General features: G+C 42.4%; 1 protein-coding gene across 3 annotated transcripts; it reads right to left on the bottom strand.

Annotated features, from left to right (window-relative positions):
• Nucleotides 1-1979: 1979 nt before the first annotated feature.
• LOC124477078 lies at nt 1980-18808 on the bottom strand. 3 transcript variants are annotated; one of them, XR_006957077.1, is made up of 10 exons: nt 16730-18753; nt 16445-16641; nt 16260-16350; nt 16083-16181; nt 15034-15084; nt 14849-14890; nt 14573-14620; nt 7067-7290; nt 6591-6750; nt 1980-6369 (listed from the first exon to the last, which is right to left on the bottom strand). XR_006957077.1 is itself a non-coding variant. In XM_047034609.1 (9 exons), exons 3-9 carry the CDS (start codon nt 16330-16332, stop codon nt 6242-6244), a joined length of 621 nt encoding a protein of 206 aa, XP_046890565.1. In that variant the 5' UTR covers nt 16333-16350; nt 16445-16641; nt 18762-18808; the 3' UTR covers nt 1980-6241. The 3 variants fall into 3 exon arrangements, 2 of the variants coding, with proteins under 2 accessions (XP_046890565.1, XP_046890566.1); XM_047034609.1 differs by lacking the exons at nt 7067-7290; nt 16730-18753 and adding an exon at nt 18762-18808 and having other exon boundaries at nt 15034-15104; XM_047034610.1 differs by lacking the exons at nt 7067-7290; nt 16730-18753 and having other exon boundaries at nt 15034-15104; nt 16445-16700.
• Between the last annotated feature and the right edge of the window lie 201 nt (nt 18809-19009).

Below are 19009 nucleotides of genomic sequence, written 5' to 3'. Positions count from 1 at the left end.
TGATCTCTTTTCAGGCTGTCGGGAGTAAAAGACGAATCCATATCTTTTGTCTCCGTAAGGAGTTGTGAAACATTCATTGACGACATTTCAGACATTAGCCAGTAGCTAGCTAAAGAAGTAATTAGTTGCCTGGTGCCTCAGTTGAACGGTACAAACTGAGAAACTGTTTTTTTGGGGGCTTTCCTGGTTCAAAAATCCCAATTAGTTAAACAACTTGATCATTAGTAATACATTAGAATCCTTGAATCCGGGCTGAGACAGCACCCGAGCAGGTGGGATGCGTGGGGAAGAACAAACTCCCTGATACACGAGAGAACAAGCTCAACCCTTTTTTGATATTTCTGTTTCAATTGCACTGTATAATATATGCTGGGGCAGGGACAGATAGCCAGTTGGACTTTGTGAACCAGCCCAAACTCTGTTGCGGGTAGGGAAACGTAGACAACCCCAGAGCTCTGTACTTGTTGATTTCCAACTGCTACATTAAAGCTGATATTATCGGACCTCTGCGACTCCAGACCACTCTTTCTAGAACACATATTTGTGTCATTGATTACCATCATTACATATTGGATTAGACACAAAGATTTTGAACCCTTCACTAAGTCAAGTTAAGCTGTATTTAAACTTGTGTTAAATATAGGCTCAATAGCTCATAACATTTGTGTTTGTATTTCACTCATTTGATAGGATTATGATGAAACGCAGCAACTAGCTAGTGTCTGCACTGCGATGCTAGCTACGTTATTGAAAAGTCGGAGCAAATTTACAAATTAGGAGTGTCATCAATAACATAAGTACATTTTCAGCAACTACACTGCCCACTTCTCGATACATTTTTATTCAGATGTTGATTTACAAGTACCGTTTAGCTGAAATATGAATTGTAAAAACTTAGAGCAATGGCGGTCAAAGGATTCTGTTTAACTTGTTGCTCACGGTAACCCCGCGCACAGAGTTATGGGTAATACCTGCCGCCATTAAGACAACAAGGCAGCTCATATGCTCTCTTGAAAAATGACCGTTATGTGACTTATTTCAAGGTATCTTATTAGAGCGGACGAGACGGTTTAAGACATTTCGAACAGTCCTTGCTCTCTTAATAGGAAGGAACCCAGATAGCAAGACGACATTGAATTAATATTGATTATCCATGTAAATCATCAGAATGGTTGAGATTGAAATTTCAATGCTAAATAAACGTTGAATCACTATTGCAATATCGATGAAACACAGGGTACATTGGAACAACATTGATTTATAGTTGTCCTGATTAATTGATTATACATCGATTTGTAGTTGACCGGGTAAACAGCAACATTGTTAAAAAGTTGTTGAATTATAGACTGATAAATGAAAACATGATTATAGAGCTAGTTAACCGGAACAATGATTGAAAAGTCATTGAATTATAGTTGATCGGGAAATATGATCGAAAGGTCATTGAGTCATAGTTGACCGGGAGACCATCGTTTGGTAAATCAACGTCAACTTGTTCTTCTTATTTGTGGATCCACATCAGATAAGCAGAATATTGATCTGATTAAATTGTACCAAATGTAATATTTGCAGACGTTTATCGTTTATTTACATTGTCTATATTAAATTTAGTCATAGTCAAGTTTCCATCAATATTGTATTCTTGAAAGTGTATAGCCAATTTACAGTACCAACTCCTTAGTCTACTGGTACTGTACTTAGCTAGTGCTAATGGCTAGAGCTATTTCTAGTCCCTCGTCAGAAATGTGGATATAAAAAAAAAACGTTATGACAAAACATTGTACTTTAATAGGTAGATACACTCTCAGAAAAAAAGTACAAAACAGTACCTTTAAGGAACAAAAGCTTGTCACTGGGGTGGTACCCTTAAAAGTACATTGTTGTACTTTTAGACAGAGGAACAAACTTGTACCTTACTTGTTTGTACCTTGTAAAGGGTGTTACGCTTGTCGTTGTCTAGGGGGCAATATCAAGGCTAAACCAAAGGCTACACTACGCAGCGGCAGGCCCTGACCGGTGGAAAGTGGAAACAGAAGATGGGAACATACACCCCACTCCAGTAGACTCCCACCCCGGTCTCCAGGACAGCCCAAGCCACCGTTCGGTTTGGCGGACAGCTCGCTCTCGGTTGGTTGGGTTGATCAGCGTATATAGATTGAGTCGGTATGTTAAGCACGGCGTGTGCAACGTAATATGGATCCGCAGACGTGGGGAAACAGAAAACACAGGGGGACAACCGGTCGCGTCGATGGTGACACTCTCCAAAACAACTCTCAGGTTCCCCCCTTCTTTCCGCCATCCGGGAGTTTAAAAACAATAAACTCCTCCCCTTAATTACCCGGACCCCAATCAGGACACCGTTCCACTCTCCTCCAATCACCACCGGGTGCAAGGCCGCTGCTCCACTAAAGTGTTATATCTAAAAGTTACTTTGAGAAAGGACAATAAACCTCCCTCTCACCCTGCCACTAGGCGTGCACGTAACAAGGGACAATATTGTACCTTTGAGGATCAAAAATGTACCTTAAACAAAGGAACAACAAAGTAACTCTGGAAAAGGTACAATTTTGTCCCATTAAGGTACCGCCCCAGTGACAAAGCCATTTTGTACCTTTAAGTGGCAAACAAATATCATTCTTGTTCCTTAAGAAGTGAGAGAAAAAAAGGCAAACAACAACTGATTTTAGACATTTATTTTAGTCCTTAAAATGGAAAACAATTGACAGGATCTCACAAACATACAATATCACATCCAAAAATAAAATGCAACAATGTTTTAGGATTTTGTGTTCAATATAAAAACATAAAAAAAAACACTGAATGATGTCTGTGTTCTGAATTTAAAAAACAAGCTTTGAGCTGTTTGCCGTTCTCATCCACAACGCTACAACCCAGCTGTCACGATCCAGCGCTCCTCTTCCCCTGAGTACTGAGGCCTTCAAATCTGGATCCCCTGTTTACTGTTGGTTTGTTCCATTCTGTTTCTGCCTATCTGTTGTGCACACCCACTCCTTGGATAGAGTTGCCCACTTATCCCTGCACACCTGTGTCTGGTTACCCATCAAACTGGTCTGTAGATATACCCCTGATTCCCTTGTGTCCCTTGCAAAGTCTTGTGCAGTTTACTGTCACATTGAGTGTTGATCCGATTTCCTGTTTAGCCTCTTGTTGATAATTCTTGTTTGTTCCAGATCGTGTTCCCTCCTGCCTGATCCTTGTGGGTACCTTTGCTTCTACCCGCTCCTGGATTTTTGACCTTCTGCCTGAACACTGGATATGACTATCCTATCTGCGCTCGGGTCTACTCCTGCCTCCTAGAGTAGACCCAAGCGCAGAGTGCGGATTTATTCAGCAAAGGTTCAAAGGGAGTAGGCTAGTCGTATCAGGCAGGCAGAAGGTCAAAAATCCAGGAGAAGGTAGAGAAGCAAAGGTACCCACAAGGAACTGGCAGGAGGGAACAATGTCTGGAACAAACAAGAATTATCAACTGGTTGTTAAAAAAGTCTCTTCCTCTTCTTGACCAATTGGTTTCAGAGTTTTTGTGTGGTATGGAAAAAAAGTTTGGAAATGTGATAACTCCAAAATGTCATTACTTGATCCATTATTCTCAACAAGTCCATTACAATGTTGGCAATTTCACGACACAATAAATAGATCCGCCAGTAACTGCAGCCTTCAGGTACCCTGTGTGCCATCAAGAAAGGAAGTAGGCGGAATAAACACCACTTCTGTGAAGCAGATCCAACAATACTGAAGGAATGTAAACGATTTTCTGAGAAAGGCACAGGCTTATTTGTCCTATCATTTTGTCCAATGGACATTTTTTTAGTTCCTCATTTAGTTCTTGTATGGTTATATGTTTTTCGTGATGAGCTTTACATACAACAAGCCTCAATACTAACGGTGCTACACCCTCCAAGAAATCATGCATGAGGAAGAGATGTTGTGACGTCAAAGTAATCTAACTGGTCAAATACACCACTAACTCCATACATTCCTTTGTTTTCTGGATTTTGTTTTACACATTCTAAATGGTATCTGTGTACATCAACATTTCTTAAAACAAAATCTGATTCACTGAAGTTCTTTTTCATCTCAGAGTGAGTAGCCATGCAGTATCTACAGATTCGACCAGCACCAAAAGACATGGTAAATCCACCTATCATGTGAGATGACAGATTGTCATCAGCAACAGCAACAGCTCCAAAAACATGCTTCTCAATGCCATTAACAATGATAGCAAGTCCCTCTGATGACAGTCTCTTAAGGTCATCCAGTAATGGTTTCAAAATTACATCCAAACCAAACTTTTTGATGTAAACATAACGGACAAGCAAAGCTATCTGGATATGTTTTAGCTGTGAGCAGTACTTGGAAACTAATTGTTTCCAACAATGTAGTAAAATGTACAAAGTTTGTGTTTGTTGCGTTTAGAACCCAGCGGATTACACACCTCAAATTCATCCTCATATAGGTGTAACCTTAGGGCATCTGGATTATCTGCAAAGAACTTGTGGTTCCGGAAATAAAATCCATCTCTATAATCAGTTAGAACATGCACATCTCTTTCACAGTTTCGCTCTCTCTGCATAGAATCCCAAACATCTTCACGAATGCAGTATTTCTGAAGCACATCACAAATGGGTACATAAGAGTAGCTTCCAACTTTACGACCACTTGGGTCTCTCAATGAATAGTCTACAGGTTCAGTAATTTCAAGCTTGGATTTGCAGTAGTATTTCAACATATACGGAGACCTAACAAGTTTTGGTGCCTCTGAAAAAAAGTCGGGGCACTGCAGAACTTGATAAAGTTCAGGACAAGATTCCACATTGAAGCAATTTTTTTCGAGATGATATTTTAGAAATGCATCATAGTTTGCTTTAAAGAAGTCGAACAAAAAATGTACGTCATCCAGTATTTCTTGTTGAACAGTCTGAGGAAGGTGTTTTTTTCCCTTGATTTCAGAATAAAGCCAAAAAGATTCTCTCTAAACTGCACTAACAGTTCATTCATATCAGGAGGTTCAGGAGGATTGACAGCATCACTGGGCCCCTGCTCATCCTCCCCCACAACTGTTTCCTGGATATCATGTGCAGTGGCTCGTCTGGCTATAATGTCTTAATGCTTCCTGTAAATATGTCGTCGGAAGGACTCATATTTGGAAAATGTCAATGGCCACGAATTAGAATTTCGTAACCACAAATTTCGGAAGTCATGTCTGGGGCTCTGGGAGTTACAGACTCGATGACTCGAAATGAAAAGCGTGCGTGTCATGTTGACATTGTTTGGCCAAACAACAAGCTTGAAAAAAATATTCATGACAGTTTGCGTTCGCAGACTAGGCTAACGCTACTTGGAGGAACCCCTTTTTTAAAATGCAGATCTAGCTACATGAATCACACAATTGACCTATTTTGGATCAAAAACGGCGAATTTCGCCGAAAGGTGACGAGTTTTTGTTGTTGTTAGCTCTACATGCATTGCCTACAATTTATATAGGCCTATGAAAATGTGCACATTTAGAACATAGTTTCAAGGACTACATTGACCATTTGAATTCACTTCTAAAGGAATAGTGAAATTTCTCTGAGACAGTTCATTGCCGTGCCTGCATTGTTTTACTACAGGTTTTACTTGCTTACACATTTAGCTAGGTATCAAGTTACTTGCTGTCTGAAAAAAAACGCATATGCTTGGCTGCTGGTCAAGTTTTTTCGCTTTTTAGCCCTCTCCAATAAGTTAACTAACCTTACTTTCTTTGAGCTCAACTGACTAACGAAAAAGTTTTAGGTAACCATTACAACGCAGAACGACGCAAGGTGGATCACAGAAGTGTGCAATTCGGAGGGGGGATTCACACACTTATGTTTTTCTTAACAAACGGAAATACATTGAAAATAAATAAGACATAAGACCGATCCATTGACTGGGTTCATAAAAAGAGAACATATATTTTACAATTTTCTGCTGTATATTGGGGGGGACAGATTTGTATTTTCTCAATATTGGGGGGGACACGACCCCCTCAAAGAATGCGTGGTTACGCCCTTGGGCACAATGTACAATTTAGAATAAAATAAAGAATATGAAATATAAAATGGCCATAATATACAATATAAAAATACAAATCGTATAAAAAAAACAAATAGTGCAAAAAAATACAAGTGAACATAGTGCAAACAAATTGTGAACATATCTACACATTTTCTAAAGATAAAGTAGTTGGTATAGAAGTGTGCTACACAGTCTTTTGTCTGTATCTTCTTCCCCCATCTCTGTCTGCAGCTCCCTTCATAAACTTGGATGCAATTTTCTGGAGACTCCCTTCTGTTGCATCTCTGGTCCCTGGGTTCTTTCTAATTGCTCCTGAAATCATGGAAGATTGTTTAATACAGTGTGACTTAAACAGAGACTAAATGCTCCCTTGTGGAATTCAAATAGTCGCCCATCCGATTCCTTCTGGAGCCAAGGCTATTTTCTACAATGGCAACATACTTTGTTTTGTATTCTACAATACTGTCTTTTGCTAAGCTGTTGAAAATAAGATAATAAATATACAAATAATAAATGCCTGTTTTCAAACTTACTATGGACAATGTTCTTTAAAATGAGACCCTTGAATGCAATCTTCTGGCCCAAGCCGGTCCAGTTGCAGAGCTTTGTTAAATCATTGCTGAACATGCAGGAGAACATCCTCTTCACTGAGTCTTTGGTGGATTTTCCCCCTTTAGCAGCCAAAAACCTGACCTGTAAAATTATTTTCACATGTGAAAATAGTTTATTATAGAGAATTAAACAATTTTCACAAATAGTCATTTACTATTACTTTTGTTACACTTTTTACATTTAGTCATTTAGCAGACGCTCTTATCCAGAGCAACTTACAGTAAGTACAGGGACATTCCCCCGAGGCAAGTAGGGTGAGGTGCCTTGCCCGAGGACACAACGTTGTGACGCGGCGGGGAATCGATCCGGCAACCTTCTGATTACTAGCCCGACTCCCTCATCGCTCAGCCATCTGACTCCCTGTAGTTAGCACAATACCATATATTTTGGTGCTTACCAGTTTCTCTTGAAGTTCAACATCTTGAGCAAGCCTTTGTTCAAGGTCTTCCAGCATTAGCCGATCTTTCAGAGGAAGCAGAACGTCCTCTGCCAAAACCATGACCAAATGTGTCCCATTGGTCAGCTGTAGTCAGACGTTACGGTTCAGTGTTGTCTGGTAGCGCAACTCCCTCACTTCCTCTGCCATTTCCCTCTGATGCTGAAAAATCAGCCGTTGGAAATCTAAAAACATAAGGTTGTGTCAAAGTTGTCAAAAAAAGGAAACATGTTCTGCCCATAATATGTTTTTATTCTGTCCATAATGTGTTTTATGTATTAGGTTAATCTAACTTGAAACGTTTGTATGTTCATGTGATGTAATGTGTTTGATATGAAAGCAAGTTTGGAATGTTTGTATGTTTGGAATGTAAACAAACCAGGCATCGTTCACATAGCAACTATCAACTGTCACAGAGCAAAATAACAATTTTATGTATTTTCAATCCGTTGTGTGAATCTTAAAGAAAGCAATGACTGTAAGTTTTAAACGATCGTAATATGTACATTAAGTTAAATACAATGAGTTATATTGTAACCTTGATGATGATTTGGATGTTGTAGTCAAACTCAATCGCTACAATTGCTAAATAGAGAGTCAGATGGCTGAGCGGTGAGGGAGTTGGGCTAGTAATCCGAAGGTTGCCAGATCGATTCCCCGCTGTGCCAAATTACGTTGTGTCCTTGGGCAAGGCACTTCACCCTACTTGTCTCGGGGGGATTGTCCCTGTACTTACTGTAAGTCGCTCTGGATAAGAGCGTCTGCTAAATGACTAAATGTAAATGTAAATGTAAATACTACTGTCGCATATGTTACGTTATGTTTTCTTGCTTAGAGCTAGTAATATCAGTTATATTTTATAACTAAGCATTATTCTACTTTCTCTTTTTATTTTGTAGTTTCACTCCATTTCAATGTTGTCAATGACTAATAGTCAATAAAGGAGCAAGAGGCTCATTTTCCTGGCTCTTGAAAAAGGAGTTTGGCTCGCTGTTGAATCTACGTTGACGCTAGGAAGCACAACACGTAGAGAGAACAGTACAGTGAAAAGTCAATACCATCATAAAGATTTATGCTAACCATGGAGACCCAAGCAGCAGAAAATGCACCATCAGTGTCCGGATCCAGGCACTCGTCTGCCTCAAAGTGCTCAGTAACCAGCGCAGCAGCGAGAGCCAGAGGCACAACTGAAGCCGCGCGCACCAGAGCAGCGTTCTCACAGCAGGAGCTAGAATTAAAGATACAGAGAGCTAGATTGGACCTGGAAAAAGCTACACTGGAAGCGAACCTGCAAGCACTGGAACTTGAAAAGGCAGCGGCTGCTGCCAATGCAGAGGCTGAGGTGTTAGAGGCGGCAGCTGAGATGGAGTATGATAACATGCTCAGTCCCAAGAGCGCCTTAACACTACTGGAGGTACAGCAGCGGACGGAGGCGTATGTGGCACAGCATGCACAGGCCAGCCTCAACCCCAACGCTCCCCTTCCAGACAGATCTCTTCTCAGTCTCAAAGAGTCACCACCATCAAGACACACCTCTGAGTCAGAGCACCAGCCCCATTTACCTCGATGCTCCACCTCATACTCTGACTCTTCATCCAGAGTCTACAGCAGCAAGGCAAGCGTGTAGTCTTCCAAGACCATTCAGCTAGGAATGCCACAAAGAGCCCTTCTCCTGTCAATCGGGCTCCTGACATGATGGACTTTGCCAAGTATCTGGCCCGCAGGGAGTTAGTTACTACAGGGCTAAATATATTTGACGATAAGCCTGAAAGTTTTAGAGCATGGCAGTCCTCCTTTTTTAATGCTACTCAGGGCCTAGAGTTAACAGCCAGTGAAGAGCTAGACTTGCTCATTAAATGGCTGGGAAAGTAGTCTTCAGACCATGTTAAAAGAATCCGAGCGGTGTATATCTCTAATCCCCAAGCTGCACTGCAGTTGTCTTGGACAAGACTTCAAGAGTGCTATGCCACCCCGGAAGTGATAGAGAGTGCACTATTCAAGCGGCTGGACTGTTTCCCTCGCCTCAGTTCAAGAGAAAACTCCAAGCTGAGAGAGTTTAGTGACCTGCTCCTGGAGCTGCTCTCAGCCCAAACAGATGGGTACTTACCTGGCCTCAGTTACCTCGACACGCCACGGGGAATCAACCCCATAGTCGAAAAGCTGCCACAGAACCTACAAGATAAATGGCTGTCTACTGGCTCAAGATATAAAGAACAGCACAAAGTCTGCTATCCCCCATTCTCCTTCTTCGTTGACTTCGTCCGCTGCGAGGCAAAGGCCAGGAATGACCCCAGCTTTATCCTAACCAACAACAGCTACAATCATCACCGCAATGAAAGGGCTACAGGGAGACAGGAGAGTGTGAGGACCGCCATATCTGTTCACAAAACCGACGTGGCAGCAACAGATAATGTACACCTGACTTACAGAGCCGAGAGACAAGTAAAGGATCCAACTAAGAACTGTCCACTTCATGACAAGCCGCATCCTTTGGAAAGATGCAGAGGTTTTATAATGAAGCCGCTCACAGAACGTAAAAGGTTACTAAAACAATATAGAAGATGTTTTAGGTGCTGGTCTGCTGTTCACATGGCCAAGGAAAGTCCAGTGAAGCTGAAATGCAACGAGTGTGGAAGTGAGGAACACTGCACAACCATGCATCCAGACACCACCCGGTCACCAGCAGCGTTTCCTGTGACGGGGCCATACACAGAACAGCAACACAGCTTCCCTTCAGAGGTGACTTCCAGGTGTACAGAGGTCTGCGGAGATGGTCTCCCGGCTCGATCCTGTGCAAAGATATGCCTGGTGCAGGTCTTCCCACAAGGCGAAAAACAACGTGCTGTGAAGATGTACGCCATCATTGATGACCAGAGCAACCGCTCGCTTGCCAGGTCTGAGTTTTTCCAGCTCTTCGGCATCCGCGGTAACCCTGCACCTTACCTGCTGAGGACCTGTGCTGGTACCACTGAAATGGCTGGGAGGAAAGCAGTCGGTTTCCAAATAGAAGCAGTCATTGAGTGCAATGAGATCATGAGCAACAGGTCAGAAATCCCCACAGCAGAGGTTGCTCTTTCCCACACTCACCTGAGGCCTGTGGCTCCTCATATCCCAGAACTTGACCCTGAAGCACAGATTCTCATTTTATTAGGGAGAGACCTTATCCGTGTTCATAAAGTGAGACAACAGATTAATGGCCCTAACAATGCACCTTTTGCCTAGCGTTTGGACCTGGGGTGGGTCATAGTTGGGGAAGTTTGCATTGACAATGCCCGCAAGCCCACTGTTACTGTCTTCAAGACAAATGTCCTGCAGAACGGACGTCCATCATACCTGACACCGTGTCAAAATCACATACACGTCAAAGACAAGGCAAGCTACGGCGGGGAGCAAAGACATGACTTTTCCAGCCACTCTCTCACCAACGTGCGCCCTGAGGACAAGCTTGGACTCGACGTGTTCATGAGAACAGCTAATGACAACAAACACGCTCTGTCTTTCGAAGATGAGACATTCTTGAATGTCATGCACACAGAATTCAAAAGAGATGAACAAAACAGCTGGATTGCTCCCCTGCCATTCAGGTCACCCAGGCCACACCTCCCAAACAACCGTGCTCTGGCCCTCTCTCGTCTACACTCCTTGCGGCGCACACTGAACAAAAAACCTGAAATAAAAGAACAGTTTGTTAGTTTTATGGATAAACTCTTTGCAAACAAACACGCAGAACAAGCAGCCACCCTTCAGGAGAATGCAGAGTGTTGGTACTTACCCATTTTCGGGGTGTACCACCCCCAAAAGCCGGGTCAGATTAGAGTTGTGTTTGACTCGAGTGCACAAGAAGACGCCTCTCTCTCAATAGTGTCCTGCTCACTGGCCCTGATTTGAACAACTCCCTCCTCGGAGTACTGATCAGATTCAGAAAAGAACTCATTGCACTGACAGCTGACATCCAACAAATGTTCTATGGCTTCTTTGTGAGAGAAGATCACAGAGACTACTTAAGATTTCTCTGGCACAAGGACAACGACCTGATGAAGGAGGTGGTGGAGTACCGCATGCGAGTGCATGTGTTCGGCAACAGCCCGTCACCCGCGGTGGCTATATATGGACTTCGGAAAGCGGCCCAGGAAGGCGAACAGAGGTATGGATCCGACTCACGCCACTTCGTGGAGAGACACTTTTATGTGGATGACGGGCTCGTCTCACTGCCGTCTGAGTCTGAGGCCATTGATCTACTAAGGCGCACTCAAGCATCGCTGGCAGAGTCAAACCTCAAACTGCATAAGATAGCCTCAAACAGTGTCACAGTAATGCAAGCCTTCCCACCTGAAGACCTGGCTGCAGGCCTGAAAGACTTGGGCCTGGAAGACGGAGCTTTGCCAATGCAAAGAAGCCTGGGGTTGTGCTGGGACATTGACTCTGACACCTTTACATTCAAGGTCACCGTCAACGGCAAACCGTTTACCCGCCGTGGAGTCCTATCCACAGTCAACAGTCTTTTTGACCCGCTGGGTTTCGCCGCACCTGTGACCATCAAGGGGCGTGCACTGCTGCGAGAACTCTCCACAGAGGTCCACGACTGGGACGCTAAACTTCCTGCAGACAAGCTGAACAAGTGGGAAACATGGAGAAAATCACTGCAAGATCTGAGCAGCCTCCATATCCCTCGCTCATACACACAGCAGTCCTTCTCTAACACCATACACACTGAACTGTGTCTTTTTTCAGATGCTTCTTGCTAGGCCATCGGCGCAGTGGCTTACCTGAGAGTCATCACAACAGATGGGCAGTGTAGAGTGGGCTTTGTGCTTGGAAAAGCAAAACTGGCTCCTCAACCAGAACCAACCATCCCTCGCCTTGAGCTGTGTGGCGCTGTTCTGGCAGTAGAAATGGCTGAACTGATCCTGGAGGAGCTCGACCACAAGCCAGATGCAGTGAAGTTTTTCTGTGACAGCAAGGTAGTTTTGGGATATATACACAACGAGTCTAAGCGGTTCTACGTGTATGTGCACAACCGCGTTCACCGCATCCGACAAACCACATCCCCTCAGCAGTGGCACTATGTACCTACGGAACAAAATCCAGCAGATCTGGCCACCAGGTCAGTGCCTGCATCACAACTCACCAACACCATGTGGTTTACAGGACCAGAGTTCCTATACAAGCCACACCAGCCTGAAATTCAGGACCCCTTTCAGTTAGTAGATCCTGAAACAGACACAGAAGTGAGGCCTCAGCTGACAGCGCTCGCCACTCACCTAAGTGAAGGTAAACTCACCTCAGAGCGGTTCCAGCGCTTCTCCACTTGGGAGTCATTGCTGAGAGCTGTCTCTTGCTTAATCCACCAAGCCACATCATTCAGGTCAGACTGTCCGAATGTTTGTAAAGGATGGCACCTGTGCAAAAAAACACGCACTCCAGAGGAGCTAGATGCGGCAAAACGAGTCATACTCATGTCTGTCCAGAGGGATGCTTATCCAGAAGAGTATGCAGCACTACAAGAAAAAAGGACAATTTCCAAGTCAAGCACAATCCGGAACCTCGATCCTGTCGTGTGCAACGGCATGTTGAGAATAGGCGGTGGTCTGAAACATGCATCTGTTGAGCCTGAGGTGAGAAACCCCATCATTCTCCCAAAATGTCATGTGACAAAGTCACATGACAAAAAAAAAAATGGTGAGCCACCACCACACAAAAGTGCAGCACCAAGGACGACACTTTACAGAGGGTGCTGTGAGAGCTGCTGGCCTGTGGGTCGTTGCAGGCAAGAGACTGATAGGCTCAGTCATCCACCACTGCGTCACCTGCTGCAAGTTAAGAGGGAAGTTCGAGGTCCAGAAGATGGCTGACCTCCCCCCGGAACGTCTGAGCTCATCTCCGCCATTCACAAACGTAGGGCTGGATGTGTTTGGCCCCTGGAACGTGGTCACCCGACGCACCAGAGGCGGTGCAGCTCACAGTAAGCGGTGGGCTATACTCTTCACATGCATGTGCACCAGGACTGTGCACATAGAGCTCATTGAAAACATGGACTCGCTAAAGAAAAAGCTAAAGGACCTGACTCATGAAGTGCTGTGTACCTTGATGGCAGAGGTGTGTGCCATAATGAACGCAAGGCCATTAGTTCCAGTCTCCTCTGACCCCTCGTCACCAGTGCTGCTGACTCCTGCTATGCTGTTGACTCAAAAACCAGGGGTGTCTACTCCAGCCGGCACTTTCACCGAAAAGGACTTATTCAAGTGTCAGTGGAGACAGGTGCAGGCCCTGGCAAATGAGTTCTGGAAGCGATGGAGGAATGAATACCTCCACACTCTTCAGCCAAGGCGCAAATGGCACACAGCAACACGAAATCTGCAGCCCGGAGACATTGTGTTGCTGAAAGAGAGTCAGTTCCCCCGCAATGAGTGGCCTATGGGTCACTGCCGTCTTTCCAAGCAGTGACAAAAGGGTTAGAAAGGTTGAAATAAAGACTGCATCACAAGATAAAGTAAAGACATTCTTCAGGCCCATTACTGAGGTCATCCTGCTTCTGCCTAAGGAAGGTCAAAGGTCAAGCGAGGACTGTTGAATCTTTAGTGGCATTAAATGCCAGACGGGGAGTGTTCTGCCCATAATATGTTTTTATTCTGTCCATAATGTGTTTTATGTATTAGGTTAATCTAACTTGAAACGTTTGTATGTTCACGTGATGTAATGTGTTTGATATGAAAGCAAGTTTGGAATGTTTGTATGTTTGGAATGTAAACAAACCAGGCATCGTTCACATAGCAACTATCAACTGTCACAGAGCAAAATAAAAATTTTATGTATTTTCAATCCGTTGTGTGAATCTTAAAGAAAGCAATGACAGTAAGTTTTAAACGATCGTAATATGTACATTAAGTTAAATACAATGAGTTATATTGTAACCTTGATGATGATTTGGATGTTGTAGTCAAACTCAATCGCTACAATTGCTAAATACTACTGTCGCATATGTTACGTTATGTTTTCTTGCTTAGAGCTAGTAATATCAGTTATGTATGTATTTTATAACTAAGCATTATTCTACTTTCTCTTTTTATTTTGTAGTTTCACTCCATTTCAATGTTGTCAATGACTAATAGTCAATAAAGGAGCAAGAGGCTCATTTTCCTGGCTCTTGAAAAAGGAGTTTGGCTCGCTGTTGAATCTACGTTGACGCTAGGAAGCACAACACGTAGAGAGAACAGTACAAAACACGCAATAGAAACCCATTCGTTATAGGTATATTTAAGTCTACAACAGTTTGTTCCAACCAAATAATTGGATTGTTATGTATCTCAAGCTGTTAACTAATTGGAATCAAACATGCAACCAAAGAGACTGATACCACACAATAAATAAAAGTAAAACAATGTAGCTGGCCTGTGGTAACATGTAGTGGGATCTCCCTTAATTTTGAACAAAGGTCCCTGAGTGACATGCACAACAAATTATATTTACCCTCAAACTGGCGAGCAGTAGGGCCCAGTGATGAGGACTGACTGGAACCTGTTTTAAAGTGTACAAAAAAAACACTAAATTAGGATACATTGAATAACTGTTGAAAACAATTGTGTCGGCAGGTCGTCTCCACCCTTCACATGTTTTGACATATTGTGATAAACACAAATATATAGAAATAGTTCTCTGATTTGTACAGTATTTTAGGTTGTGAGCATAAAATACAGCATTGTAAGAATATTTACATTATACACATACATGTTTAACCCCACTTACTTTGAAACACTGGCAAGTTGGCCACTGATCTCTCTCCAGACACTGTTGTAAACAGAAAAACAATCAGACCAAATTGCTTCAAATCTTTCAAGGAAGATTGAAGTTATCCACATCACCAACATTGGAGAAAGAGAGTTGTGAAGAGACTTATTCAAAACCTAAAATAAATGTAGAGATACAGTTACCTTCAGGCTGGTGAGCAGCTGAACCCAGTGATGAGGAGGACAGAATGGAACCTGTTGGCCATAAGAATAATCTGGTACTTTATTATTCCACAAATATGTAATGTGATATACAAGTAAATACTTATAATCACAAGTTGTTTAGTAGAAAGTACCACCAACCGTCAGCACAGGGTGTCAAGGAGGGCCGGAAACAGGGTCCTGATGACTATTTAATAGTGCTGTCAGTTAAACGCGTTATTAACGGCGTTGACGCAAACCCAAATTAACGGCGTCAATTTTTTTATCGTGCGATTAATGCTCTTTTTGACCTAGCAAACTTTGTAGTTTTTTTCACATTCTGTTGCAACAACTACTGACGTTAGAAAAACTACAATACCACACCGGATCTAGCTAGACCGGAATCAAAACAACAGGCACGCCACACACTTGTTTGGGCTTGCGAGCTGGCTAAAGAGTAGTAGCAGAGCCCGCATACGGATATTAGACATTCTCTGGTAGTAGGCTAACGTTACGTTTTGAGTTGATTGCCAGCGCCAGACACCAAAATGGATGCCAATAAGATTCTGAATGGAAAGTTTACTTTTAAAAGGTTGCCAAATGGTTCCATTGACAAGACCAAAGTGATCAGTGTGTTCTGTCGTTGTGAACTGAGCTATCATCGCAGCACGTCGTGGTGAGCTATCATCGCAGCACACAGCTGATGTGAATTCTCCGCCCGCTCGTCAAAGCCAGGCGATTGTTGTTTTCAATTAAAAAAAAAACATTTGCACGAAATCCTAACCACTTTTCCATGTCGAGAAGAGCATTAAAATTTGAAAAAAGAATGGATGAAAAAGAAATCAAGGGACATTTACAATAGGTAAAAATGTGCGATTAATTGCGATTAATCGTGAGTTAACTATGACATTAATGCGATTAATCGCGATTAAATATTTTAATCGTTTGACAGCTCTACTATTTAAAAATGGAAAATAACCATAATTCATGTTCCAGAAATAATAATAATTCCATGAAAGAATCATGGCCCAGAGAAAACATCTAACACATACTTTTCTTAGTGGTAAAGCTGGGGGGCTTCGGCGCTGGGGAGAAGGGGTGTTCAGCAGCGTCAGACTCCTCAGTCAGACTGGTCGTACTTTGGATTTCGCCTGGGAAAGACAGCAAGCATGAATTGCAACAACAGTTGTCTAATAAAGCTTCAATTTATTTAAAACTTTAAATCTTACTTTTGTTTCCTTTGTGTGGTTTCTGGTTCTGTTTCAAGACTTGAATCTTTCTCAGCCCGAACCAGGCACTCATGTGCTTTGTCAAACGAATCTGAAAATAAACAAAATTGCAGCTTATCAGTTTGTACACACATTCTGTGTACAAAATGACATTTGAAAATATTTGGTTAATATAATGGACGCACCCTTGATCTTCAATATCTCCATGGCGAACACCTCCCATGTATTAATGTCTGGAAGTCCATGCAAGATCACTGCCTTCCGCAATCTCTCCTGGGTTTTATATGGAGGCCAATAACATCTTTTCTTTGTGCACCAACTCTTTGAGACCACAGCTAAACAGTTTTCTTCATTTGAAAATGTAACCACTGCAAACATAGTACTGTAAAACAAAAAGCACAGCAATTTTAGATTTCTTATAATTCCTTACCATATTTACAATATTGATCATTTTAAACATGTCAAGCTACCTTAATAAAACTGTCATCCCTTGAGTAAAAAAAAGTCCAGGATATTACATGTGGAGTAAAGCCATCCCAGCAAAGCCCTCTTTGCATGGGAGTAGAACACATTTTCTTAATAGATTTGTGGATTTTGTAAAAAGAAGCTCATTCTTCAATGTAGACATAAGGAAAATGTCCAGCTTGGATGACAGCAGGGGGTAAGAGAAAAGGTCTGTTTGGCTCCTAAATCTTTTGTACACAATGAAAATATCCCCATGTTCTTCTAGTACAATGTTTTCCACCAGCACAATATCCTTGTTCCTCAGCTGTATGCAATTGTTGCCAGTAGACCTCTGTACCAAAAAACTGTTGAACTGCATTTTGTCAAACTGCCTTTTCACAGTTAAACAAATTGGAACTGGACCATCAGTATGCTCCTTTTGCATTTCATGATTAGCCTCTGACTGAGTTGCTCCCATGGCCTCTCTTCCTGACAGTCTCCGTATGACCTGTTCTAAAGGCTTGTTGGGTTTCCGAATCATTTTCTTCAGCTGACCAAGATAATTCTCAAAGGGAAAGCAGGAGATATTGTCAAGGACACCAAATGTCTGTGCTTCATAACTGAGATGGATTAGGCTGTGCATGTTATATGCGACATTTTCTTTTCTATACAGGCAGCTGCAGTGGTCCACAAACAACACTAGGAGGTCTTTAGCGTAGTCAGCATAATCTACACACAAGGAGATACTTAGGAGAATGGTCATGGCGACGGCAAGCAGCATGAAGTTCTCGTACATAGCTCTTGCAAGATGCTCTTTAAGGCAGACAGGACCAGTGTACAAGAGAAACGTCCGAAATTCTGTTGCTTTCCATCGGTTGGATTCTTTCAGAGATCTGGGTTTTTTGTTGAATTCTGATGGAATATGTGGTCTTACGTCAATCAGCTTTGTGGATGTATTCGAAACAACCGAAGGACTTAAACGAGTTGTCAGGGGCCCTTTCTGCCATAGAGTTACCAGCTTTCGTGTTACTCCCAAACACACCAGATGCATATAATCAAGTGGAAACCGTGTCACCAGACCAATTGACAATCTACCTAAAGGTGTTATCCCACTATAGTGACAGTCATCTGTGAACTCATCAAAAGTGTCGTGGTCAGTCCTTTGAGGAGCATTCATGTTTGGGAAGGTCATTCAATTCAGGTAGAAGACTCCCTTTTGACGGCACTTTTCACAGCCGTAGTAACCATTGTGACCCTTTGCGTTTCTGCCAAATGCCCTTGCTGGAGCATCACAAACAATTGCAGAGATTTTCACAGGCACATTTCTTTCTCCAAAAGAAATACCATTGGCTTCTAGCCCTTCTGCTTCCTCAACAAAGTCATGCAAACACTCAAGACTAGTAGGTTTCCTTTGACCAAAGAATATCCCAATGACAAATGGGGACTTGTTAGTCTGGACCAAACCATCAAAGACTTCTACTAGCCCTAATATAGGCCAAAACTGAGCAGTTGAGCTTTTGTATAATGGCAGGCCATCTATATTTATTTGGAGAGACACAGGTTCAGGTAGCATTGGGTGCATGGTGAGGTGAGATAGCACACCATGAGCAAAGCCAGCATGGAAATAGGTTCCCCCAGTGATGACTTTAGTTTTTACAACAGGTTTTGTTTTCAACAAAGTCCATGGATCTATAGGTAACCCAAATTCAGGTATTTTCTTGGTCAGAATCTTTAGAAGTTCATTTAATGCCGAATGTGGAATTTGTTTTCCGATAGCCCAATCAGCTAGTAACTTCTTCATGTCTTCTTCATCTGTACTGTCATCTGTGTTATCCTCTGAACTCACAGTTAAAATGTCTCCATCCATCGTTTCACTATTGCTATCAGCTAGGCCTAACTCATCCCTATTTGACTCCTGCAGTGGAAGCTCTGTGATCTCAAAATCCATGATACCATCTCTCTCCTCGCACTATACAGATGTGGACCCTAGTTTGAGCAAATCCTGCATGACTCCCTTCTTAATTTTTCTGCGTTTAGTCCAGTAACTCGACATTTTACCTGGAGATGAATAAGCAGGCTGTAGTGATAAGTAGACTGGATATCTGCAAAGTAAGACAAATTATACAATTAGTGCAATGCTGTTTATTAAACAGTTCAGACCAAGTAGTCCAATTTGATTTGATAAGAGACTGAGTGCTAATATAGTGTCATAGTATATATACTATACAATACATATATAGTATAGTATATTATTACTATACTGTATATTATAGTAATAATTTAACTGTAATATAATATATAATATA

The sequence above is a fragment of the Hypomesus transpacificus genome, chromosome 14, assembly GCF_021917145.1.
Source record: "Hypomesus transpacificus isolate Combined female chromosome 14, fHypTra1, whole genome shotgun sequence".
Classification (NCBI taxonomy): Eukaryota; Metazoa; Chordata; class Actinopteri; order Osmeriformes; family Osmeridae; genus Hypomesus; species Hypomesus transpacificus.
This window is presented reverse-complemented; position numbering and strand designations above follow the sequence as displayed.

Coding starts and splice junctions, on each gene's coding strand:
- LOC124477078 (XM_047034609.1), bottom strand. CDS start 16,332: ATGAGTGCCTGGTTCGGGCTGAGAAAGATTCAAGTCTTGAAACAGAAC. Junction 14,621..14,848: donor CAACTTGCCAGTGTTTCAAA/GTAAGTGGGGTT, acceptor ACTTTAAAACAG/GTTCCAGTCAGTCCTCATCA. Junction 6,370..6,590: donor TTTAAAGAACATTGTCCATA/GTAAGTTTGAAA, acceptor CCATGATTTCAG/GAGCAATTAGAAAGAACCCA.